The sequence below is a fragment of the Heloderma suspectum genome, chromosome 17 (genome assembly GCF_057233095.1).
Source record: "Heloderma suspectum isolate Gila_16-S chromosome 17, 16-S_ref, whole genome shotgun sequence".
Taxonomy (NCBI): domain Eukaryota; kingdom Metazoa; phylum Chordata; class Lepidosauria; order Squamata; family Helodermatidae; genus Heloderma; species Heloderma suspectum.
Genome location: NC_139474.1, coordinates 22,934,120 through 22,958,755, shown reverse-complemented (window position 1 = coordinate 22,958,755; position 24,636 = coordinate 22,934,120). Strand labels below are relative to the sequence as shown.

The 24,636-nt window shown below is 55.3% G+C and overlaps 1 protein-coding gene across 1 annotated transcript in view; it reads right to left on the bottom strand.

Annotated features, from left to right (window-relative positions):
- The window catches only part of INSRR (insulin receptor related receptor), a 30,665-nt gene extending 22,862 nt beyond the window's left edge, over positions 1-7,803 (bottom strand). The window contains exons 1-3 of the mRNA XM_084824532.1: positions 7,436-7,803; positions 5,326-5,877; positions 890-1,211 (exon numbers count right to left, since the gene is read on the bottom strand). Of these exons, the coding sequence (XP_084680658.1) occupies positions 890-1,211; positions 5,326-5,866 (863 nt within the window). The 5' untranslated portion in view covers positions 5,867-5,877; positions 7,436-7,803. The remainder of the gene's footprint in view (positions 1-889; positions 1,212-5,325; positions 5,878-7,435) is intronic.
- Positions 7,804-24,636: the final 16,833 nt, after the last annotated feature.

The following is a 24,636-nucleotide window of genomic DNA, read 5'->3' as shown; positions in this document are numbered from 1 at the left end:
TCAGCTTGAGACCACTCGGCTCCACCTGCAGACAGCCGGGCCACCTGGCCGGGCCGGGCTGAGCCGCCAGGTCAGCACACAGCTAGCACAGGCAGGAGCTGAATGTGCGGGGGGGGGGGTTGAGCCCCCAACTGGCGGCTCTGTAGCCAACCTACACTCCCCAGAGTAGCCAGGGGCCCTTTCGAGGGCCTTCGCGTCTCAGTGCCTGGCCCAGGATGGCACACAGAAGGGACTCAAGCTCTAGAGGCTGCGGTTTCCAGGACAAGGAGGGGCGCGAAGACGCGCAAGAGCTGAATGCGTCGCGCGTGGCGCAAGCGGGCGGCTCCTCCTCTCACGGCGCTGCACCAGCCGCCCTGCAGGGCCCCCGCGGCAGGTCGCGGCGGGCGCTCGGGAGCCCGCGCCGCGCGGAAGTCCCATCGCGGGTCTCTGAGCACGCGAGCGGGAGCTCCTCGGGAAGCCTCGCCGCGCTGCTGAGCCGCGGCCAGCCTCGCCGAGCTCTCCCGCAGGGCCGCTCAAGAGCTCCCATGACGCTCCAGGCGCCCGGGGGCTGGAACTTGCCGCGGATGGCCCGACAGCCCCCCGGGGGCCCCGCGGGCGGCTCCGCTCGGCCAAGACGGCAGGGAACGAGGCAGAAGAGCTCAGGGGCGGAAGGCGCAGCTCCGGCTGTTCCACCCGCGCCTTCGCGCGCCGACCCAGGAGGGCTTTGCCCGCGGAGCAGCTGGTCTCGCCTGAAAGCGAGGGGAGCGAAGCCCTCCCGGGGGCCGCGCTCCTGCGTGAGCAGCCGGCTCTCCGCCGAGCGCCAGGCCAGCCTCGGGAGCCGCTCTCGGGACGGCCGGCGCGCCGGGGGCGAGGGCACGAACCGGGCCCGAGAGGCCCCGCCGCGGCTCACCTGCTCTCGTCGCGCCTGTAGCCGGAGGGGCACTCGGACAGGCACTGCTGCTGGTGGAGGACGAACCGGGAGGCGCCGCGGGGGTTGTCCGAGACCTGGCGCAGGCTGGCGCAGTGCTCGGCGGTCACGCAGCGCCAGCCCTCGTACTCGTAGGTCCGGCCCGGGCAGGCGCTCAGGCAGCGCCCGTCGAAGTAGAAGTGGCGGCAGGCGATGCAGGCGCGGTGGTCCCCGGGCCGGCGGCAGCTCCCCAGGCACTCCTGGTGGCAGCACTCCGCGGCGCCGGCGCAGGCGGCGGCGCCACCTCCCGCTTTGCACGGGCACACTGGGGGGGGAAGCACAGCAGGCGGGAGGAGCCGGCGCGGAGCAGGCCTCGCCCCGCAGTTCCCTGCCGCGCCCAGCTGCTGCTGCGGCGGCTGGGTTTCTACTTGCTCCCGAAGTGCTTCTACCAAAGGGCAGAACGGGGATCTGTTTATGGAGATGCGCGCGTGTGTGTGTGTGTGTGTGTGTGTGTGTGGCGGGGGGGGGGGTCCCAGCTGGAGCTGCCCTCCTTAAACAGAAGCATGCCTTCTGGGCTCCAGGCTCGCAGGAGCGGTTCTTCACTTGGCCTTCTCTGCACACAGCCTCAAATGAAGGACTGGTCAAAAGAAACCTGGCACAGCTGTTAAGTATTATTTCAGAGAGCAGCAGGAATTCATCTCCACTGATTGGCCTCTTGCCTGCTGTGTCCTTGTCAATGCTCTTGAGATTGCCAGGCCAAAATGTACATTCCTCTCCATCTACCATGTATATTTTCCTGTTTGGTTACTACAAATCTACATTTTTCAATGTGCCACTCAAATCTCTCCAATTCTGTAGTTTTCGGAATTTCAAAACTCAGTTTTCATACAGCAAAAGCAGGCCTAAAGGTGCTTGGTCACCTCTGGTAACTGAGAGTCAAGTCAGGCTAATTGGCAAACATTGGTACTGTATATTCCCCTCTTTTGGGCCACAAATTACTATCACAGGTATGTGTGGGAATGTAGCAGTCTTGCAGAATCTCTTGTGCATGAGGCCTTTTTGCAGGCTTATTTGCAAAGCCAGAAAGCTTTTCGACCTGTTAGGCAAGCAAAACTGGGATTTCCCCAAACCTTAGGAATATATCTCATCTCAATTATATGGCAACACAACCACCCAACCTCAAGCTCTTGGGATAGGGAGGGCATCATCTAGTAAAATAATACATGGGGGAGTGCATTTTGCCAATTAGGATCACCCGATAAATACATTTGCAAGAGAAACTGAACCCCTCTTGCCTTTAAAATAAAGTGTCCTTAGAATCCCACTCTAGCTGACTGACTGCCAGCGCAGAACCAGATGTTCTGTGGACTTTGCAAGTCTCATCCATTAACCAAAACAAAGCTTATATTCTTGCAACAAGTCATTTTGTCAGTAAGCAACCTTCCCCCCCCCCCTGCAATCCTAGATCCAAATCCCAGCCTATACAGTTTGCTATAAAGCAGCCATTTTGGCCCATGCAGGAAGGTCTCTTACACCTCCTCAGTTGCCCTAGAGGTGACTGGCCAGACACACCTGCACTTTTAACAGGTATATTGAAGACCGAACCTCAGCAGAGGTAGGTTGATTGTGGGAGGGTGGGGGGAGCTGCATCTCTGCACAGGAGCTCTTGGAGGCAGTGGGTCTCCTTGCCCAGTAAGACAGGAGACTGGAGACGTGTCCAAGAGGGAGAGCTGCACGCACACGATAAAGATCTGTCTGTTTGCAGTGTATATTTCATTAGCCGGCCTTTTGTTTACAGCAAACAAGCCCAGGAGAGACTCACTCACATTTATGAGCATTGCACAATGGAGAGAGCCAGCTGTACATGGTGGGGGGCCCTCCTCCCCGAAGGGCGATACAAAGGAGATTCGGTTGCTTCCCTGTGACCAAGAGGGCACAGGGCTGATTCTGGAGGAGCCAAGCCCTGTCCTAGACTACACCAACCCCCTCCTTCTGGGTCTCCCAGTTCCGTTATCAGATACTTTATTGGCCTAAGCTTGCTGTGTTTCAGAAGACATGTTCCTTCCCTGGGAATCCCCAGGCCAAATGGACTTCTCTAGACAGTGGCTTCACTGTGCGGCAGGGGTCATTGCCCCAAGGCACGCTGAAAGACCCTTTGGATCGCCCACTTATCCCTTGGGGTTGCCATGAACATCAGGCCAAATGCAGAGCGAGGAGAGCCACTTCTGATCAATTCAGAGGTGGGAAATCAAAGACCAGGCCCTTGGGAAACCAGCCCTGAGGGACCCAAAGCAGAGCAGGTGTGAAACACAAGCGCCCAAGTGGGGAGGCTCTGGAGGGACCTTACTGGCACCAGAGTAGCCAACTTGCTCCCCACTCTGCTCCTGGACATGCTAACTGCTTGCAGGTGGATCCTAAAAATAGACCACAACAAAATCAAAAAGGAGAACACCCGTTTCCTAATAATAGTTCCTCTGTATAAACATAGCACAGAACAAAGTTTATTGGGTTCTTGTTTTGAGGAGACTTACAGAGAAGCTCCAAGGCTGGATCATACCAGTCGTGTCTAAGTGCATCTAGGCAAATAGCCAGGCTGCTGCAAGTATGCCAGCGACTTGGGAAGAAAGGCCCAAAGAGCCCCCCCCCAGCCATCTGCCTTTTGCAGCGTGCCCCAAAGAGAGGCGGGGTGCGCCCCGTCGGAGGGCTCTTAGCACTAGCAATCAAGAGACACTGTGCAGCTATTTCATCTTTTCCTCCCTCACAGATGTTTTTGATAAGAAAAAAGATGGAAATGGCAGTGGGAAAACATGGGAGGGCTAAAAATGGAAGAGAACATGATCTGCCCCCCGCTCCCATAACGTTCAGTGAATGAGACAGTGAAATTGCACCAAAGCCTAGTCCGGAAGCACCCACAGAAACCCAACACAGAGGTATGTAGCAGCCAAACCTGCTGACAGATTCTGATAAGCCCGGGGGGGGGGGGGGGCTGGTGGGAGCCAACCTCTCAGATCTCCCACTAAAATCTGTTCCACCCTGATCTCCGCAAGGGAACTGGGGGGCCTCCTCTCGCACGCTCCCACCATCTCTAATTATCAGGGTCAATCTCTCGTTTCCGTTGCTGACAGGAGATGTGGCTGACTGGGCTGTGTTGAGCTGCAGCTGCTCAGTAATAATGGCATCCAGAATCAATGTGAGATAATCAGCCTGTTAAACATTCTTAAGGTGTTTCTTAAGATAGAAACACACAACAAAACAAAATGTTACAATCAGTCTGCTGGCCCGACTTCAAAAGCCACTCCAGGCCAGCCAGCTACAGCATCTGCATCACCCCCAGCAAAATTCCTGAAAATTCAACCTACTCTTGAGGAGACTGGCTTACCAGCAAGGTTGTGAGCCCCACAGGACCCTTGCCCACCTCCTAGCCTGACCTGGAAGTGACATTAGCACCAGCAGTACCAAAGAGAATCTGGCCAGTCATTCATGCCTTAGCACTCCCCAGATTGGCTCCCTGTATTGTGATCGGCGTGGGGCTGCCTGTGAGAAGTGCTCAGACACCAGAATTCATCCAGAATGTGACTGCCAGGTGACTAGCCTGGACTGGTAGCTCGGAGCATAACACTGATGCTTTGCCAACAGCACTGGCTCCCTGCAAGTTCCCAGGCCTTATTCAAAATGTTGGTTTGCCCCTTCAAGGCCTTCCACAGTCTGGGACCGGCAAATCTCGAGGAGGCCCTGCTGTGCGTTCTCCCTCCATCCCAGGCTGGTGGCACCGAGGTGGTGGAACTTTCCCTGGGAAGGCTCGCTTTTCCTTGTTGGTGTTCAGGCACAAACCTAAGACTTCTGGGCCTGGAAAACATTGAGTTATGTACTGTTGTTGTTAAATGGTGCTTTGTCTCTTGTTATGATCTATTATGATCTGAAATTGTATGCATTCCCTCACGTGCGCTTGCCTCATCTACTGCTTCATTGTGAGGTTGCCTGGCAGGTGAGAAAGGCGGGAGAGAACTACTGTTAAGGCATAAGTAAAAGATCTCAGGCTGAATCACACGGGCAGAGAAGAGCCACTAGTAACGTGGGATGGGCGGAGGGGGAGCTCCCCCTACTCCAACAGTGATCTGGTGGGAGAAGACGTGGCAGGACAGGGGAACGCCTGTTTTAGTCAGTGGGAAGGTTGAGGCTTCTGCAGAGCCATTGGGGCAGGCCTCCCCGTCACAACCATGTGCCAGATGACCTGAATCTGTCGGCTATAGCAGCAGACAAGGGAGAATTATAGGACTACCAGGGGTTGGGTTGCAGCAAGGGCTCTGTTGAAGCACTGTGTATGAAAAGCGGCCATCAAGCCCTGCTGCTCTCTTGCCAACCACGCACCCTCTGAAACCCAGCCTCCCTCTATTCGGAGCGCAGCACCGCATGCTCAGAATGGACCTAGGCCAACCAACCTTTCTGGCAATTGCTGGAGGTCCAGCAGCGGTACTCCATCGGGCCCTTGAGGCTGGTTTGGGTCTGTACGCAGGGCTCCTCCCCATCCAGAATGCCTGGGCACACATCGGCACACTCCTCCACAGGCTTGTTGCGCAAGATGATGTTATGCTCGAGAGAGTGGGGGGGCTGCAGGAGCCCCCAGTCAATGGTGGAGATGTGACAGAGCTCCTGGTTGCGCTCAATGCGCACTGAACCATTCAAGATGTTGGTCAGGCTGTACAAGCCGATGTCACGCAGGTGCGGCATTTCAAAGATGACCAGGGCATAGTTGAAGAACAGGCTGGTCCCACGGATGACCGACAGGTTAGGGAAGAGGTCACGCAAGCTCTCCAGCCCGTCGACACGGAAGAGCAGCAGGTATTCTGTGATCATGACCAGGCGGGGGAAACTGAGGTGCCGCAAGTCCTCGCTGCAGGTCAGGAGGATCTGCAGGTTGCCCTCAATGACAGTGCAATTCTCCAGTTTCCACAGCTGGGAGACGCCGTTGCGGATCTCCATGCTCTCGCAGACTGCAGAAATGGGAAACGGGGAGAAGGGAGGAGGGAGGGGTCATTCATGCTCCACTCCTCCTGCAGCCGGCCGGCCGGGCTGACAGCGGGGTTCCAGGGAAGGACAGGCCAGTGCAAGGCACCTCCGCAGGGGCAGCAGGGCCCCCAGCCCCCCACACGGCTTGTTCCAGCGAACAGCTCAGGAGCACAGGTCCCCCCCAGCCAAGCACAGCTGCCGACCGAGTGGCTGGAAGCACAGGCAAGAGGGCCCGGGGCATCCCCTCCAGCTTCACGGCCCACTGTGGACTGTGCAGTGGGGACTGCTGAGGGAAGCCCCACGCCTCATGGACGGAGCTCCCAAGCAGGAAACACCCATCACAGGACTGGGGACAGGAGATGGCAGCCAAGGCGGCCTCGCAGAACCCGATGCCTGCGCTGCAGCGCCCAGCAGATCAAGCGCTGCGGCAAGAACACGTTACAAACTCCAGTCCAAGAGGCACAGCGAGGAAAGGGGGCAACTAGAGGCCGGGTCCCTCGGCCCCCTGCTCCACCTGCGCCCAGCTCAGTCGGGGACCCTCGGCCCTGAGGGGGAGGCCCCAGGCCCCGCAGGCCCAGGCGACGCCTTCTGAGGGGTGGCCAAGTCCTCCAGGATGGGAGGCTGCCCCTGGGGCTCCCTGTGATGGCCCAGCCAGCGGCGGTTTCTGAGGAGAGTTCGCGAAATGCCCACAGCGCCCTGCAAGTGCCCCCCACACTCCACAGTGAAGCTGTGCTTAAGATGGCTTGCGCCTGGAGAGCTGCCCTGCAGCAGCATCTCGCCGTATTTCTCCGGCAAATGCCCAAATACTGGCATCGACCCCCCACCTTTTATCCCTCCCCTGCCCACCCTCCCTTGCTCCGTCTTGTTCCTCCTGCCCTCTGTAATCCCATGTTTTTCACCCCCACCCAGCGGGGCTCCTTGCACCCACTGTTTCAGCGAGTCCGAGGGGCTTTCGTGAGGGAAAACAGCCTGGGGCCGTGGGGGGGGCAGCGTTTATTCTACGGACTGGTCTCAACTGAGCAAGAAGCCGGTGCAGCCCCCAACCCCACCGTGAGAGCACCTCCCAAAATGTTTCTAAAGGGATGTGTCTGCATGAAAGGGGGAAGTGTAAACAGACTGATGAGGGAAATTATGAGAGAGGGAAGAAAGGAGGGAAGGAAGGACAGGAACATGAGAGAGGAACATGGAGATGCCTCGCAGAGGGCAGGCGAGGCGATCTTCCCTCCGCGAGCAAGGGAGCGTCCTCCGGCCTCCCTCCGGGTGAGCAAAGGCAGCAGGGGGAGACGGCCGGGCTGGGGGGCCCAGGCGGCTGCCACCACCTCTGTTTCTGCCAGCCCCTCAGCTCAGCACCTCCGAGGAAGGGAGCCTGATGGTGTAAACGCTTTGCCGCACCTTTGGGATTTCTTCCTCCCGTTCCCCAGAAAAATAATTCACAGCATGATTAGGTCCATTCACTTAAGCGTGGTGCAGTCCAGGCTGTTTGTGCAACCTCACACGCCAGCACCACCCCAGGAGGAATGATTGCCTTGGTGGTGAAAATACCTTAAAAAAACAGAACTGAGACACGACCAGTTTCATCTCCGCATAGCCATGAGCCTCACTGGCTGGTCTCAGGGCCCAGTCACAGCCCCTCCTTATGACCTGCGTCACCGGGTTGTCGTGAGGGCAAAGCAGGCCTGTTCTCGAGCTAGGCAGGCATTTCCTGCACACGTGCCAGGCCGCCTGCCGTCCTTCCTCTCCAGGCCTCGGGCGGGCCCTGCTCGGATGCAGGCGGCAGGCGGGGGCCCCTCACGGACCTCTCCGGGCTGCTGGCACTGCCGAAGGGCTGCCAGACCTCTCTCCAGGAGAGCCGGGCCCCGGCCCCCTGCGCCCCCTCACAGCATCCCCAGGAGCAGCAGCCGGGCCAGCGTGGGTTGATTCCAAGGCAAGGCGACTGACATCAGCGATTGACATCAGCAAGAAAAGAGGGTGACTTCAATCACTGCCTTAAACGGAATTTCCCACTTACTTTTTCATATATTTGCTGAACAATGGTGTCCTCACCACAAAGCCATGCTAATTTACAACCAAATAGAGTGTTATTTATACTGTTTTGTCTCACTGTATAGATTTTGCATGCTTTCCCTTTTACCTATTAAGGGAATGCCCTTAAATATTCCCATATAGAGTCTCTTATGATCAGCATCCATGAGAGCTTGAGGTTAACAGGCAATCCTATACATGTTTCCTCAGAAATAAGTTCCATTGAGTTCAATGGGGCTTGCTCCCAGGAAAGTGGGTATAGAATTGCAGCCATAGTATGAGAACACAGGGAAATGGGACAATTTTCTATTTTTTTCTTTCCAGCATTGCTCCTTTCTGCCTCACTCTCTTGTCCCAAACAAAGTAGCAAACAAAAATAAAATGCCCATGACTGATAGGGCAAAACAAGGGTTGATAGTTGCTGGACTGAAAAAATCCAGCATAAATTTTTAAAAATCCTTTTGGAGGGGCAGATTTTTTTTTTAAGTACTTCTTTTTTTATCTACCTTGCTATCACAGAATCATAGAATAGTGGGGTTGGAAGGGGCCTACAAGGCCATCGAGTCCAACCCCCTGCTCAATGCAGGAAGCCAAGTCAGAGCATCCCTGACAGAGGGCTGTCCAGCCTCGTCTTGAACGCCTCCAGTGTGGGAGAGCCCACCGCCTCCCTAGGTCATTGGCTCCATTGTCATGTTGCTCTAACGGTCAGGACATTTTTCCTGATGTTCAGCCGGAATCTGGCTTCCTGTCACATGAGCCCATTATTCTGCGTCCTGCACTCTGCGATGATCGAGAAGAGATCCTGGCCTTCCCCTCTGGGGCAACCTTTCAAATACTTGAAGAGTGCTGTCGTATCTCCCCTCAGTCTTCTCTTCTCCAGGCTAAACATGCCCAGTTCTTCCAGTCTCTCTTCAGAGGGCTTTGTTTCCAGTCCCCTGATCATCTTGGTTGCCCTCCTCTGAACCCTCTCCAGCTTGTCTGCATCCTTCTTAAAGTGTGGTGCCCAGAACTGGACACAGTACTCCAGGTGAGGCCTAACCAGTGCTGAGTAGAGGGGAACTAGTACTTCCCGGGATTTGGAAGTGATGCTTCTCTGAATGCAGCCCAAAAGAGCATTGGCCTTTTTTGCAGCCACATCACATTGTTGGCTCATCTTCAGCTTGTGATCTATCACAATTCCAAGATCCTTCTCGCTTGTCATGTTGTTGAGCCACGTATCCCCCATCTTGTAACTGTGCATTTGGTTTCTTTGTCCTAGGTGCAGAACTTGGCATTTATCCCTATGAAATGTCATTCTGTTGTTTTCTGCCCAGCGCTGCAGTCTATCCAGATCACTTTGAATGTTGTTTCTGTCTTCCAAAGTATTAGCTATCCTGCCCAATTTTGTGTCATCTGCACATTCGATCAGCATTCCCTGCACCTCCTCCTCCAAGTCATTCATAAAAATGTGGAAGAGCACTGGGCCCAGGACTGTGTTGAGTAATCAACAATGCCGTGATTACTCGAAGCCAACATGGATTTGTCAAAAACAAGTCCTGCCAGACAAATCTGATCTCATTTTTTGATCAAGTCACCTCCCTTGTAGACCGTGGGAATGCTGTAGACATCATATACCTCGACTTCAGCAAAGCTTTCGACAAAGTGCCCCATGATATCCTGATGAGCAAACTAGCTCGAAGTGGGCTAGATGAAACAACGATCCGGTGGATCCACAGTTGGCTACAGAATCGGACTCAAAGAGTGCTTATCAATGGGACCTTCTCAAGCTGGGGAGAGGTAACGAGTGGGGTACCGCAGGGCTCAGTCCTGGGCCCAGTGCTCTTCAATATTTTTATTAATGACTTGGAGGAGGAGGTGCAGGGAATGCTGATCAAATTTGCAGATGACACAAAATTGGGAGGGATAGCTAATACTTTGGAAGACAGAAACAAAATTCAAAGTGATCTGGATAGACTGGAGTGCTGGGCAGAAAACAACAGAATGGCATTTAATAGGGACAAATGCCAAGTTCTGCACCTAGGAAAAAGAAACCAAATGCACAGTTACAAGATGGGGGATACGTGGCTCAACCACACTACGAGCGAGAAGGATCTTGGAATTGTCGTCGATCACAAGCTGAATATGAGCCAACAATGTGATGTGGCTGCAAAAAAGGCAAATGCTATTTTGGGCTGCATTCATAGAAGCATCGCTTCCAAATCCCGGGAAGTACTAGTTCCCCTCTACTCAGCACTGGTTAGGCCTCATCTGGAGTACTGTGTCCAGTTCTGGGCACCACACTTTAAGAAGGATGCAGACAAACTGGAGAGGGTTCAAAGGAGGGCAACAAAGATGATCAGGGGACTGGAAACAAAGCCCTATGAAGAGAGACTGAAAGAACTGGGCATGTTTAGCCTTGAGAAGAGAAGACTGAGGGGAGATATGATAGCACTCTTCAAGTACTTGAAAGGTTGTCACAGAGAAGAAGGCCAGGATCTCTTCTCGATCATCCCAGAGTGCAGGACACGGAATAATGGGCTCAAGTTACAGGAAGCCAGATTCCGACTGAACATCAGGAAAAACTTCCTGAGTGTCAGAGCAATACGGCAATGGAACCAATTACCTGGGGAGGTGGTGGGCTCTCCCACACTGGAGGCCTTCAAGACGAGGCTGGACAGCCATTTGTCAGGGATGCTCTGACTTGGGTTCCTGCATTGAGCGGGGGGTTGGACTCGATGGCCTTGTAGGCCCCTTCCAACCCTACTATTCTATGATTCTATGACTGAGCCCTGCGGTACCCCACTTGTTACCTCTCCCCAGTTTGAGAAGGTCCCATTGATAAGCACTCTTTGAGTCCAATTCTGTAGCCAACTGTGGATCCACCGGATTGTTGTTTCATCTAGCCCACGTTGAGCTAGTTTGCTCATCAGGAGATCATGGGGCACTTTGTCGAAATCTTTGGTGAAGTCAAGGTATATGAAGTCCACAGCATTCTCACAGTCCGCAAGGGAGGTTACTTGATCAAAAAATGAGCTCAGATTTGTCTGGCAGGACTTGTTGTTGACAAATCCATGTTGGTTTCGAGTAATCATGGCATTATTGTCAAGGTGCTTCCAGATGGATTGCTTTATAATCTGCTCCAGAATTTTCCCAGGGATTGATGTCAGACTGACTGGTCTGTAGTTCTGTACAGGTATATTATCTTTCTGTCTTAATTAACTCCTCTGCCTTGCTTGGCCCAACTGCACCACCACGTAAGCACAGAACTAGCTTGTGTCTTTGCACATGTGATTTTACTCAGGGAAACTGAAAGCCCAGAACTCCCGAGAAGCAAGAGCTTCTAGTTGGGCTGGCAGAGCTATTTTCAAAAGTGAAAAACTGAAAGGAGGGCCCATGTTTGAACAGTAGGTAAAGGCCTCTTTATGAGACTGTAAGTGTAGATTTAGGGTAAGGGTGAGAATTGTAACTATGTTGTTTTTTAAGTTGGGAAAAATAGTGTTATTATATTATTATTAATAATCAATTTAAACTTTAAACATTTGATTTAAATTTCTAAAATCTGTTGGTTTTAAATGTTTTTTAAAACCTTGATTTTTATCCAGCCAAACTGAATCATTGCTTGACAGCAGCGAGTGCAGCAAAGAGGCAAGTGGCACAGGTGACAAGACAAAGAGGCAGAAGAAAGCTTTCGTGGATCAACATCTGGGAAAGTGAAGTGGGCTTCCATTCACAAAAGCTTTTCTCACACTAAATCCAAAGTTCTCATCTGCTAAATTCGTTTACAGCCTTCAAAGTCTCACAAGACTCTCCGACCAGGCTCTCTGGACAGATTCACACACAGGCGAGGCAGGAGTTCCTGAAGTGGGGTGGAGTGGAATACCGCAAAATGTACCAGAAAAATGCCAAATAAATATGATTTCAGTGGCGGGGGGCAGAGGATACTAGTCACTCTCTTAGGAATCCCTAAATGACCAGAAATGCTCAGGGACTGGCATTTCTCACCCCTCTGCTTCACCTACGGAGTGAGCGGTCACCATTTCCTCACAGCAGGCCTGGTGCGATGAGGGGTTGCACTGGCATCCTACAATGGTAGAAGTGGTCTGGAGCCCAGTGCCTAATCTCTGGAAAATGAGATGCTGGGGGCAGGGGGCTGGGGGCCGTCTGAGCATGGTCTGCCAGCCCTTCCCCCTCGGCTTGCCCCTCACCAGGGGGGACACCCTCCTGCAAATGTCGCTTTCTCTGCTTTTATGCCGTACGGATCAGAGCCGGATCCGTACCTTATAGTGGAATGATCCTGGGAACACACAAGAACGGCCAACTGGTTCGCCCCACAGCTCTTAGGGGAGGCAGAGAAGCCAGTGGGAGCCGGAGGCACCATGCACTAGTTGGGAGTGGTGGCAGCCACGCGCGCCCCAGGAGGCAGGCGCGGTGGAGGACCCATCCTGCAGCCAGAGCGGGGGCTGGATGCTTGGCCTCAGACAGCCCCGCCTTGGCCCAGCGCTGCCCCACAGCCTCCTTGCCTCCCGTGTGCCCACGCCTGGTAGTGAGGCTCTGGGCACCCGGGACTGCAGGGCGCCTGACTGCAGCGGGGGGGCCCACTTCAAGTGGCAGGCACCAGCCTCCCCAGGGGAAAAGCGAGCCCAGAAGCCCACTCTCTGCCGCCCGGAAGGGGCAGCTGTGGCCTTTTCCGGCAGGGCCGTGGTGAGAGGGACCACCGCACCGGGCCTGTGCCCTGGGGATGGCGCAGCCCTGCCCTGCTGCCCGCCCAACGCTCATCGCTGTCCTCCAGGGTGCCGATACCTGCCCTGAGAGCCAGCGGCTGTTGCCCTGGCTTCCTCTGGGGGCACGTGCCTCGCCCCGCGCAGAAAGGCAAAGAGACACAGCTGCCTGCTTCCCAGAGCGTGATCTGCATGGGGGGGGGGGTGTCTGCGTGTGAACCGCGGACCGTCACCACCGTCTTGTTCCACAGCCATGAAAACCAGCAGCCCCTGCGCACACATGGGGGGAGGGGCCTGGCACACCAGCTTGCCCTTCCTCTCCATGCCCCTCGCCTCTCCAGGGTTGTCCCGCTTGCGGCGTGGCAGCGCTCTGCACTGACACAGCTACTCGTGCTATGGCAGGACTAAGCAGCAGTAGTTGCTGTGGCTCTTGTTTCAGAACAGCACCAGCCCAGACAGCATTTCCACAGGTGATGCTAACAACACTCCTTGGCCTAGAACACATTGCTTGCAAATGTAATACAGAAAAGAAAGTGGAGGAGAGACTCCAGTTTAAAACAAAACCAAACACCACTAACCTGAGGTAGCCAGATACAGGAAATGGGACATAGAAGCATAGAGTTGGAGGGGGTCTCCGAGATCATCTAGCCCACCCCTGCGCCGTGCAGGCGCTTTAATGTGGGACGCAGCTCCAGCACCCCCGACAGAGGCCCTGCAGCCTCTGCTTACTCCCTCCAGCGAAGGAGAAGCCGCCACCTCCCGAGGCCGCCTGTTCCACTGCGAGCAGCCCTCCCTGTCAGGAAGCCTCTCCCGACGCTTGCCGCACCGGCTTCCCCGCGGTTTCTGGTGGGTGGCTCCCGCCCTCCCTCTGAAGCGACCAAGGACTGGTCTGTGCCACCTTCTGTGGCACGGAAGGGGCGTGAGAGGAAATTCTGCCCTGCTTATACAGAGTGGCCACCGTGGAGGACAGCGATGCATGGAACTGCCACAGGAGGGTGCAGCCCTCCAGAGCACGTGGCCATGGCCCACCCAGAGGCACACGTCCCTGTGCCTCCCTGGCCACTTGGCCTCCTGCGAGAGCCCTTCTTGGCCACCGCTTGGCGATCCATCTGCTCAGCCACTGGCCGCACAGCTAGTGACCCCGGCGGGGGCTTCGCTAGGCAGGCGTGGGGAGCTGCTCCCAAAGCACATGCGGGAGCTTTGCCCTTTGCGGCCTGGTGCTTCAGCTTCCACCTTTCATTGCAGGAGGAGACGGCCTCTGAGGAAACTTCCTTCTCTTAACCTCAGTCCACAGACTCCAATCAAAAGCAGCCTTGGCTTCCTTCGCACAAAGGCAAACGGCTTTAGGGGGCGGGCGCTGTCCTGGCCCGTCACCAGAGCCCACTGCGCTGGGCAAAGGCACCCAGACACCCCCCCAGAAGATGCGGCCCCTCCTCTCCAGGGCGCAGAGCTTCTGCGGAGCACGAGGCGGAGCGGGCCCTGCTCATGTACCAGAGAAAAGGCCTGTTTGACCAACTGTTTAAACAATGCCATTTCTGTTCCAGTGGGGCTCAACAGCCACTAAAAATATTTGCTTACAGTTCTGATGGCTCAGTATTTGCGAAGTATAACAAGAAGACACACAAAAGGAGGCCCATCGCAGAGGGAGCGCGCTGTTCGGCTTCTCCCAAGGACAGAGGGTGCTTTGGAGGCAGGCAGCAATCTCAAGGGAGCTGCCATGAGACTCACCACCACACACGGGTCCTGGCACTTTACTGCGGCAAGTGGCAAAGCTACCACTGATTTTTTAAAGGTATTTTTATGCTGTTCCTCAGCCCCCCCAAGGCTCCCAGAGCCACTTAACTTTTTACTTTAGTCTGTAAAAGTCTCTGCTTGCAGCTTACAATTTAAAAAGACATGACACTCAAGGAAAAGGGGATGGGGAGGGAAAAGGAGAAAACTAAGATTCTCGGCAGTGCTAGCGGGAGGGCCCTGCATCACCCCCCATCTCCTAGCGGGAGCCCAAGTGGGACGAGGCCCTGATGCCCCCTTGGCCTGCTGTTCCTGTCTCCCTCGCTCCTTCTTCTCCACAGGGCAGCTGATGTCAGTTAGCCCTGTGGGAGGCGGGAGAGTCCAAACAGAGCAAGGCCCTGAAGTCCCCTGCAAGATATTCATTCATTCATTCGTTTTTTTTTCTTTCCATTTCATTTCTGCACCTCCCAATAGCTGAAGCTCTCTGGGCGGTTCACAGAGATGCCTGCCCCGTGGCAGCTGTCAAAAGACTGCCCTTGTTCATCCCAGCTAGTCACCCCCTTCATGGAAAGATGTCCTCCAGAACGCCATGTAGCCTCTCTATGAACAGAAAGACTGCTCTCAAGTCCCTGAGAAAAGAGGAAACCACGAGGGGCAGGAAATGAGCAGAGATTAGACTAACAAAGTTAGACTAACAAACTCTCTGGTAACCTAAGTGACACGTAGGAGGTCACCACATGGCGTCACGGCGTAATTGGTCTTAGGGAACTGGATTCTGGAAGAAGATCATAGCTGGCTAGGGTGGGGGTGGCTGTACTTTCTAAGTAGGGTGGGAAAGGCACTTTGCACATCCTCAGAGACACCCCTTTCCGCCCGACAGCTGCAGATGCAAAGGAAAACTGTCCCTAAGAGGCTTGCATAGAGACAGAGGAAAGAAATGGTGGTTCAGCTATTACATAAGGATGGCAAAACGATAACAGATGACAAAGAAAAGGCAGAGCTGCTCAATTCCTACTTTGGCTCAGTCTTCTCCCAAAAGAGGGTCTTGGGAGACCCCCCCTGGCAAAGGTGAAGTACAGGCTGAAGGGGCAGGATTGCAGCTTGAGATTAATAGGCATATGGTCAAGGAACACCTAATTATTTTGAATGAGTTCATATCTCCAGGGCCAGATGAACTGCATCCTCGAGTAATAAAGGAACTGGCAGAAGAGCTCCCAGAACCGCTGTCTATTCTCTTTGAGAAATCATGGAGGACGGGGGAAGTGCCAGATGACTGGAGGAGGGCTAATGTTGTCCCTATCTTCAACAAGGGTAAAAAGGAGGAACCTGGGAACTACAGACCAGTCAGTCTGACATCAATCCCTGGGACAATTCCGGAGCAGATGATAAAGCAATCAGTCTGTAAGCACCTTGAAAAGAATGCAGTGATTACTTGAAGCCAACATGGATTTGTCAAGAACAAATCCTGCCAGACAAATCTGAGCTCATTTTTTGATCAAGTAACCTCCCTTGCAGACTGTGGGAATGCTGTGGACATAATATACCTCAACTTCAGCAAAGCTTTCAACAAAGTGTCCCATGATATCCTGATGAGCAAACTAGCTCAAAGTGGGCTAGATGAAACAACGATCCGGTGGATCCACAGTTGGCTACAGAATCAGACTGAAAGAGCGCTGATCAATGGGATCTTCTCAAACTGCGGAGAGGGAACAAGCGGGGTACCGCAGGGCTCAGTCCTGGGCCCAGTGCTCTTCCACATTTGTATTAATGACTTGGAGGAGGAGGTGCAGGGAATGCTGATCAAATTTGCAGATGACACCAAATTGGGCGGGATAGCTAATACTTTGGAAGACAGAAACAACATTCAAAGTGATCTGGATAGACTGCAGCGCTGGGCAGAAAACAACAGAATGACATTTCATACGGATAAATGCCAAGTTCTGCACCTAGGAAAAAGAAACCAAAGGCACAGTTACAAGATGGGGGATACGTGGCTCAACAACATTACAAGCAAGAAGGATCTTGGAATTGTTGTCGATCACAAGCTGAATCTGAGCCAACAATGTGCTGTGGCTGCAAAAAAGGCAAATGCTCTTTTGGGCTGCATTCAGAGAAGCATCGCTTCCAAATCCCGGGAAGTACTAGTTCCTTTCTACTCAGCACTGGTTAGGCCTCATCTGGAGTACTGTGTCCAGTTCTGGGCACCACACTTTTAGAAGGATGCAGACAAACTGGAGAGGGTTCAGAGGAGGGCAACCAAGATGATCAGGGGACTGGAAACAAAGCCCTCTGAGGAGAGGCTGAAAGAACTGGGCATGTTGAGCCTTGAGAAGACTGAGGGGAGATAGGATAGCGCTCTTCAAGTCCTTGAAAGGTTGTCCCAGAGAGGAAGGCCAGGATCTCTTCTCCATCATCCCAGAGTGCAGGACACGGAATCATGGGCTCAAGTTACAGAAAGCCAGATTCCGGCTGAACGTCAGGGAAAGCTTCTGTTAGAAGTTAGAGCAGACTGTGAGAGCAAGACGATAATGGAACCAATGACCTGGGGAGGCGGGGGGCTCTCCCACACTGGAGTTGTTCAAGGCGAGGCTGGACAGCCATCTGTCAGGGATGCTCTGACTTGGATTCCTGCATTGAGCAGGGGGTTGGACTCGATGGCCTTGTAGGCCCCTTCCAACCCCACTATTCTATGATTCTAATGGGGCTGAGATTCTGAGGATCCGCAGAAAATCAGCTAACTCTCATCGAATGGATCTCTTGGTTCTTCCCTGGTTCCAGCTGTCAGTGGTGACCTGCCTATATGTGTCCTCCTGAAAATGATGTGGCATGTACTCCCGATGCCCACCTGGCTGCATTGCTCCTGTCTACACGCCTCTCACCTGGCATGTGTGTGTGAAACCTGAAGCCAAAGTATCACCTCAAGAGCAACTTCTCGGTCTGCCTGAAGCCCGAAGTGCAATTTACTATAAACACCAGGGACAAATTCTGTAAACTCCAGGCAAACCCCAAACACCCCACCTGACAACAGGAGAGGTCAGCCTGGCGCTTGCGGACTGCGCAGACTGCTGGCACAGTGGGGAGGGAAGCCACAGAGCGTGTGCCTCCGGCACCCGAGCGACTTGGCCTTGGCGTTGCCCAGGTAGCTGGGGGCAGAGGAGCCCTCCCCTGGGTCAGAGGTGCCGGTAAATCGCCAGCGCCAAGAGCACAGGGGCCTTGATCCCACTCACTTCATTTGAAATGCGGTCTTTACATTCTCCAAAAGAAACATTCCATGTTTTGCATGAAGTCCTGAGATTAGTAGATGCCAATATGTTAATGATGATGTCTTCTTAAACAAAAGCTGCAAAACAACTAGTGTATGAGCTGAGAAATGCTATTGTTACAGGGTAAACACAAGGCCTGCAAAACCTGCGCCGGAGGAAAAGGGTTCGGCTTTATAGTGGTGGCCCCTGGCTGATCATGGGTGACCAACAGCCTCAACCACACATTAAACAGGAATGGGGAGAGGGCAAGCCCTGGAGAAGCACCATGCAGAAGGCCAACCAAGGAACAGCTGTCTCCTGAGCATGGCAGCGGTCCTGCCAGGGGCAAACAGAACCACGCGATGACACCCCCACAGACCACCGTGACGGCGTCACGTTCACAACTCCTCATGATCGCCTCCTGAGGAATATACAGAGAGCTGTTGCAGCCCTGCTTTGCCTCCTCCTCCTAAGAGCAACCTCGTCCAAGCGAAAAGGTCTTCTGCCACTCCTGAGAGGTTCTGTCCACAGAGGTTTAAATCCGGTTCAACTTCCATGGCTTTTCTTCCCCCACCAACCCCATGACCATGTCCTACAGGACTACAATTCCACAGGTTCCCCAGGAAGGAAGGAAGGAAGGAAGGAAGGAAGGACGGACGGACGGACCATTAAGAGCCAGTGTAGTGTAGTGGTGAGAGTGACGGACTGGGAGCCGGGAGATCCGGGTTCTAGTCCCCACTTGGCCATGGAAGCTCACTGGGTGACTTTGGGCCAGTCACAGACTCTCAGCCCAACCTACCTCACAGGGTTGTTGTTGTGAGGATACAACGGTGAGGAGGAGGATAATGTAAGCCGCCTTGAGTTCCTTGCGAGAGGGAGAAAGGCGGGGTATAAATGCAATAAATAAATAAATAAATAAATTAAGCCATTTTATGTCTGTAGTGTGAATCTTTGATGACTCTGTAGCCCAGCCTTCCTCAAACTGGTGCCCGAGACTACAACTCCCAGAATTCCCTGCCACGGGCCATGCTGGCTGGGGCTGATGGGAGATGATTCCCAAACATCTGGAGAGCGCCAAGCCGGGGAAGGCTGCCTTAGCAGGAGGGGCTTCTACAGCTACGGGGCAGCCCGAGGGCAACTGTCTACCTGCACGCAACGGGCCGGTGTGCACGACACGAGGGGGGCTTGTTAACCACCCTGCACACACAGGTCGCGTGCCGCCCGATTTCCCTAGTCACCCTCACCTTCCGGACCCGGCGAAGGTGGGCGGCTGGGGTGGCGAACGGAACACCCAGCAACCCTAGCATGGGCCATGGGGGGCCCCACTGTGCAACTCGGCCCCACTCGCAGCTGGGCTGCTCTGTGGCTCAGCCCCCGCCTGGGTCTCTCCTCGGACCGAAGGCCCGGCTTGCTCCAAGGGGGGCTCCAGGACTCCTCCCGTGACCTCTCTCTCTCCGGCAGCCCTTTGGGACGCTGTAAAGCCAACAAAGGAGCACATGCAAAGCCTTCGCCACCCCCCTCCCAGGCGCTCTGGCCACCATCTCTGGTCGTGCCATTGCTTGGCTCCGTCCTCTGTTCCCATCAGCATACAAGGAACTGGGGAGATCTGGCTGCAGAAAGCGGGATGTGGAACTGCAGCACGTTTCGCTGAGCTTCCACGTCCTGTCCCAGCAGCAACTGCCCGGGGTCCCTTCCTGCCAGTGGCCATTTCCACCCGCCTGGGCCTACAGATGCCATTTGGGCCCCACCAGCAAGGCCACTGCCCGCCACTGCCCTTCATCGCCAGGCCCTATCCTGCCCGGAGACAGCAGCCTGGCCCTGAACTTGCTTCAGTCACCAGAGCAGCCATCCCTGCACTCTTCTGCCATCACCACTGGCTCGGGGGGGGGGGGGGCTGTAGACAAGGCAAACTCCCCCTTGCCTGCACCAAGTGCAGCTCAATGCCAGCACGGCTGCTTGGTGTTGCGATTCTGCTCTGTTTGCCAACACAAAGGTTTCTTTTGTGCCTGGCCTGTAAATCCAGCAAGTGTCCTTTGTGTCCACAGACCCAGGTCCCTCCCCATCCTATGGGAAACAGGGGCAGTCCGTGGCTTGATGTGGCCCGCCCTAGAGCCAGCCGAGGAAACTGGCTGAGTCTCCTTCGGTCCCCGAGCGGCCTGGATGCAGGGAAGGCCAAAGGCCGGGCAGGCGGCAGACCTGAGACAGATCCAGAGATCCCCCAGAGAGAGACGCAAGCCCTCCAGCTGTGCCAGACAGGAGCAGGCTGGTTTTGGCTCCAAGCACAGAGCCCCGTGTTGGCCTCAGGATGCTTCCCGCTCCTGCCGACTCCCAGTCGAGCTCCAACAGACAGGAGCCTGTCCCTGAACCCGTTTCAGCCAGACCCTGTGCATGCTTTCCCAGAAGTAAGCCCCACTGATTTCCATGGGGCTTGCGCCCAAGGACGTACGTGGACAGCAGCCATGGCCTGTCAGGCACATCGCCAGACCATCACTCCATCTAGTTGCATCTTGCCTTCTTCCGTCAAGGGCCCCATTTCCTCGGGCATAATCTGCTGGAGGCGGTGTGCCAGCCTCGGGCAGGACATCCCCTTCTCTCTCTCTCTCTCTCCCCATTCCCCCCATTCCCCCTCCTTGCTACCTGCATGAAATTAAGCGGAGGCACACAGGTTTTCCACCCCAGGTCTACACAGACCGGCAGGGGCTCTCCAGGCCTTAAGACAGGGAGGAATCTTTCCCAGCCTGCCTCAAGGTGCTGACTGCAAAGTCCCCAAACCATTTAAACGTTTAGAAGAAAGGAAAATGTTACAAGACGGCACAGGCCTGTTTGTCTGTGTGGGTCTCACTTGCCTCTGGCCACAATGCCCACCAGCTTCCCACGATGTCAAGTCCCACCAGCCCCAGTGAGGACAACCAGCAGTGAAGAATACAGGGTGCAGTCACCCCAAATATCCGGAGGGCACCAGGCTGGAGGCCGATATGCTCCGCCGTGGCTCCCCACAGCCCCCCCTCCATCTGCAACAGCAGGCGAGACACGTCCCTCAGCCACCTCCCTGCCGCCAGCTGACTGCACCGAAGGAGCTGCTGCCCCAGGGCTGCCCAAACGCCTCTCCCATCTCTGCCAGGCTTCACCCTCCCCACAGGCTTTGGTTTTAAATCATCTCTTTTAATGAATCTTCCCTAATCAAAGAAATAAATAACTAATCATCAGATTGCAACACATGATCATAAGCAAAGACGAGAAAACATCCATCAGGAACGCCTTCAGGCAAATCAAACCATAAAGCCCTCAGTAAAGGAGACTCTCTCTCGGTATGTTTTGACATGTTTTCTGTTAAAAAAACAAACTCCAACGATGGAGCCAGTGAGTCTTATTTTGTCTCCTTTCCCCCCATCTTATGGAAAGAGCAGATGTCACCATTAGATTCAGGCACTTCAGAAGTTCCCCCTTAGCAGATCCCTTCAACAGATAACTACAGATTTAATTCTTCCTGGAATTAGGGACTTTGTTGACTCTTTTTCTGTCTTGCAGAACATTTAAGTAAAGGATTAAATATGGGCACCCTTGGGCACTCTTGCCTCGGCCAATCCTTTATTGCAGCAATTCTCTCTCTCCAAAGAGGAACAGGTTTTGGAGGAGTCCCCCAAACGAGGGGCTCATCAGCACAGATTCTTGGCACCTCCAGCAACTTTCCCCTCAAGCATCCCTAATATTCCCACCCCCAGGACGCTTTTCTGCCACCGCCACGCACCGACGTGGGTGAGGTGGGGTGCTGCTGTTTTCCCAGAGCTCCCATCGTATCGCAGGGCCTGTTCCAGCCCACTGAGACCTGTCTGGAGCGTCCTGAGACGCAAACTCTGCTGTGGACAAGGCAGCCACCCCCTGTGCGCCAAGCACTGGGCCCCCACGAGCCAGCGGCCGCCCCGCGCGGGGGAACTTACTTTCTGGCGTGGCTGGCCGAGGGCCCAGCCAGAGGAGGCCGCAGATGAGCAGTGCTTCCCAGGGGGCCCCCATCCCCCTCTTCACGCTCAGCTCCACAGTCCGTGAAGGGCCCAATTCCGGGGGGCAGGGCAGGGCACAGCAGGCCCCAGGGGCCAAACGCCTCCTGCTGGCTGGGGAACAGCTGGCCGGGCCTCACGCTCAGCCAAAAGCAGCCCCCGTCTCTCGTTCATTGCCAGGTGGGAGAGGTGGAGGGCACCCCCCAGGTCCGCTGCAGAGCAGGGGGCAGCCCCTGCCCGGTGGCCCACATCTCTGCCTGGCTAGCAGCCTCTGTCCCCCACGGAGGCCTCACCTGTGCACTGAGAAGGGTGGGAGAGTGGAGAAGACATCCCTGGCTGGCATGCCCAGGGGTGGAGCCAGCCGTCCACACACACAGGCACACACCTCCTCCCCACCTGCTCCTCCCAAGTTGGGGGGCTTGGACTACTGCTCGGGGACCGCAGGGCCAGGGCTGGACCAGTTCCAAAGGTTGTTTTCAATGGTTACATTCAAAATATTTAGCCTGACAACTGAAGCAAGATGGGGTTGGCTGAAAGAACCAGCTTCCTCTCTTGTTTGGGAAATAAGGGAGAGAGGGAGAAGGGCAGCCGCAGGGCAGGGCAGGAGGGCAGCCAGGGGCAGGCCTCTCGGTGGGTGCCGCAAAAGCTGCTGCGGTGCCCCTTCCTAAGTGATGTGGACTGGGGGGGAGGGAGGGAGGAGGGGGACTGGCCCCAGATGGACTTACAAGAGCTGCTCCCAAAACTGACTCCACAGAGTGCGGGCAGAAGCAAGCAGGGAGCCAGGCAAGGCGCTGGGACCTGGGGGCAGGGGGAAACGGGCCACTGTGGGCCTCACCTGGAGAGGCATCCCTCGCCCCCTCCCCATCTGCCACACCCTCCCATCTTCTTTGACTGAGCTTGGAAGTCCCCATCTTTTCATGGCTGATTGCTGCTACCCACTCAAGCCTTTCCAGTATAGAAAGCCACACACTGAAACAGAGTAAGAGACAAGAAATGTCATCGCACAAGCAAGGAACTGGCTGCCTCGGAGACGAGAGGCATCTCCTAAAACTCCAATATAAAATGACATTTTGAGCGCATCGGAGGGGTGGTTTCTCTCTGAAATGGAAGGTTCTGGGGCTCAAAGCCTGGTCAACCAGGCACGGATCCTGGATCTGCTCGCTCAGTCAGAAGTGGAGTCAACTTTGTGCATGCTTAATGGCACCCTCTATTTTTCTTTCACCTGAAACAGCACAAGGCATAGGCTGGGTCTGAGCCCCAAATGCCAAATCATGTTTGCCCCCACAAAGTCCAACAGAATACCCATTTCACAGAAGGAAGGCTTTCCTCCAAAATACACAAATACCCCACACCCGCGCTTCCCCATTCCCCAGCCTTCAAGCTTACTTGGAAGCAGTGGCTGTGGCGGCGGAGCAGCAGGGCCCCTTCCATTGCCTTGAGGGGGGCGGGCAGGGGGGGCGTGAGAAGGCAGAGCTCTGCCACCCAGCTGCCCACTGGCCTCCACTCCCTGGGGGCGAAGGAAACCAGGGCGAGGCAATGGGAAGTCGATATTCTGCGTTCCAGCTGCTAAGGCAAGAGATGTTTTTCAAAACATTAATTGAAGCAAAGAGCCGTTGGGCCAGGGGGGTTGGGGTCCCTGTCATGCCTATGGGCACCATGTTGCCAGCCCTACTGTGTCCCTCAGGTCCTTGTTTTGTCCCCATGCTATTTAACATCTACATGAAACTGCCGGGGGGGGGGGCATTCAGGGTTTTCTGAGTGTCACCAACATGCAGATGACACCCAGCTCTCCCTCTGTCTCTCCCATCTCATTCCAGTAAAGCTGCCAAGGTCCTGACACTTTGCCTGGAGCCAGTAACGGACCGGACACAGGCTGACAAACAGAGGGACCGACCTGGACCTTGGACACTCAGCTCTCCACTCTGGCCAGCAGTGCTGTTGCCCGGCTGAGGCTGGCGCGCCTTCCTGGAGAACACAGGCTGGGCCAGATGGACACATGCTCGCGCTACATCCCCTCTGGGTGACTGCAATGTGCTCCATGCAGGGCTGCCTTTCGGGAACGCCAGCTGGCCTGCGACGCAGCAGCCCGGCTGGGTGCAGAGGCTGTGGCACCCCTGTAGAAACAGCCGCACCGACTCCCCCTGGTTTCGGGGCACAAAGTGCTGGCAGGGGCCTTGAAAGCCCTGAAAGGGTTCAGTTGGCCCAGGATCCTCCATCAGGGCTGCCTTCTCCCATATGAGCCAGCTTGCGGCCTGCCTGCCAAAATACCTTGGGAGGCCCCCTGGCATGTCCCTGCAGCCTCTGGAGTAGGTCTAGTGGGGCTGGGGGGGGCTGCGCCCAGGCTCTACAACACCTTTCCAAGAGAGGCCCGTCTGGCTTGCTCCTTGATGGCCTTCGGTTTTAGGAAGGCATTTGGGATGTCCCTTTAGATTGCTGTTTTTAATCTGTCTCTCACCTTTTAAAGTATTTGAAGTATTTTAATTGCTATTGAGCTATCAGCTGCTCTTTTGTGTTTTATGTTAAACTGAAATGATGTTTTCAGTTGTAAACGTATTGATCTTGTTGCAAGCTGCCTTGGAGATCAGGTGGCGTAGAAATATTTCCCAGCGCGTGCATCGCCTCTAAGTCATGCAAGGCTCACCTGCCATGTACGGGGCGGGGAGCCTCCAGCGGCGAGGCTGGCTGCAGCCTTGACTGACCCAGGCCCAGGCTCCTGCGCCTGCTGCGGGGAGGGCCGATCCTGAGACGCCCCTCCCTCAAGATCATGAAGATCAGGCCCTGCAGCTCAAGCCTTGGGCGGGTCTGCGGGAGAGGCGCCTGGCTGACACCCCCCCATGCAGTAACGCCCGGCGTGCCGTTCCCAGGCAGCGGCGTGGCACGGGGGGCACAGCCTCCGCGCACCCCCACTTGCGTCTGCGCTCCAGCCCTGCAGCCCCTGGCACTGGCGTGTGCCTGCCAGGGCGCCGAGGGGGTGGCCGACCAGCACCAGGGGCCCCTCCCGCTCGGAGGCCTGTCCTCTGATCCAAGGGTCGCACGGAGCCCTTTGGGGTCTGGCG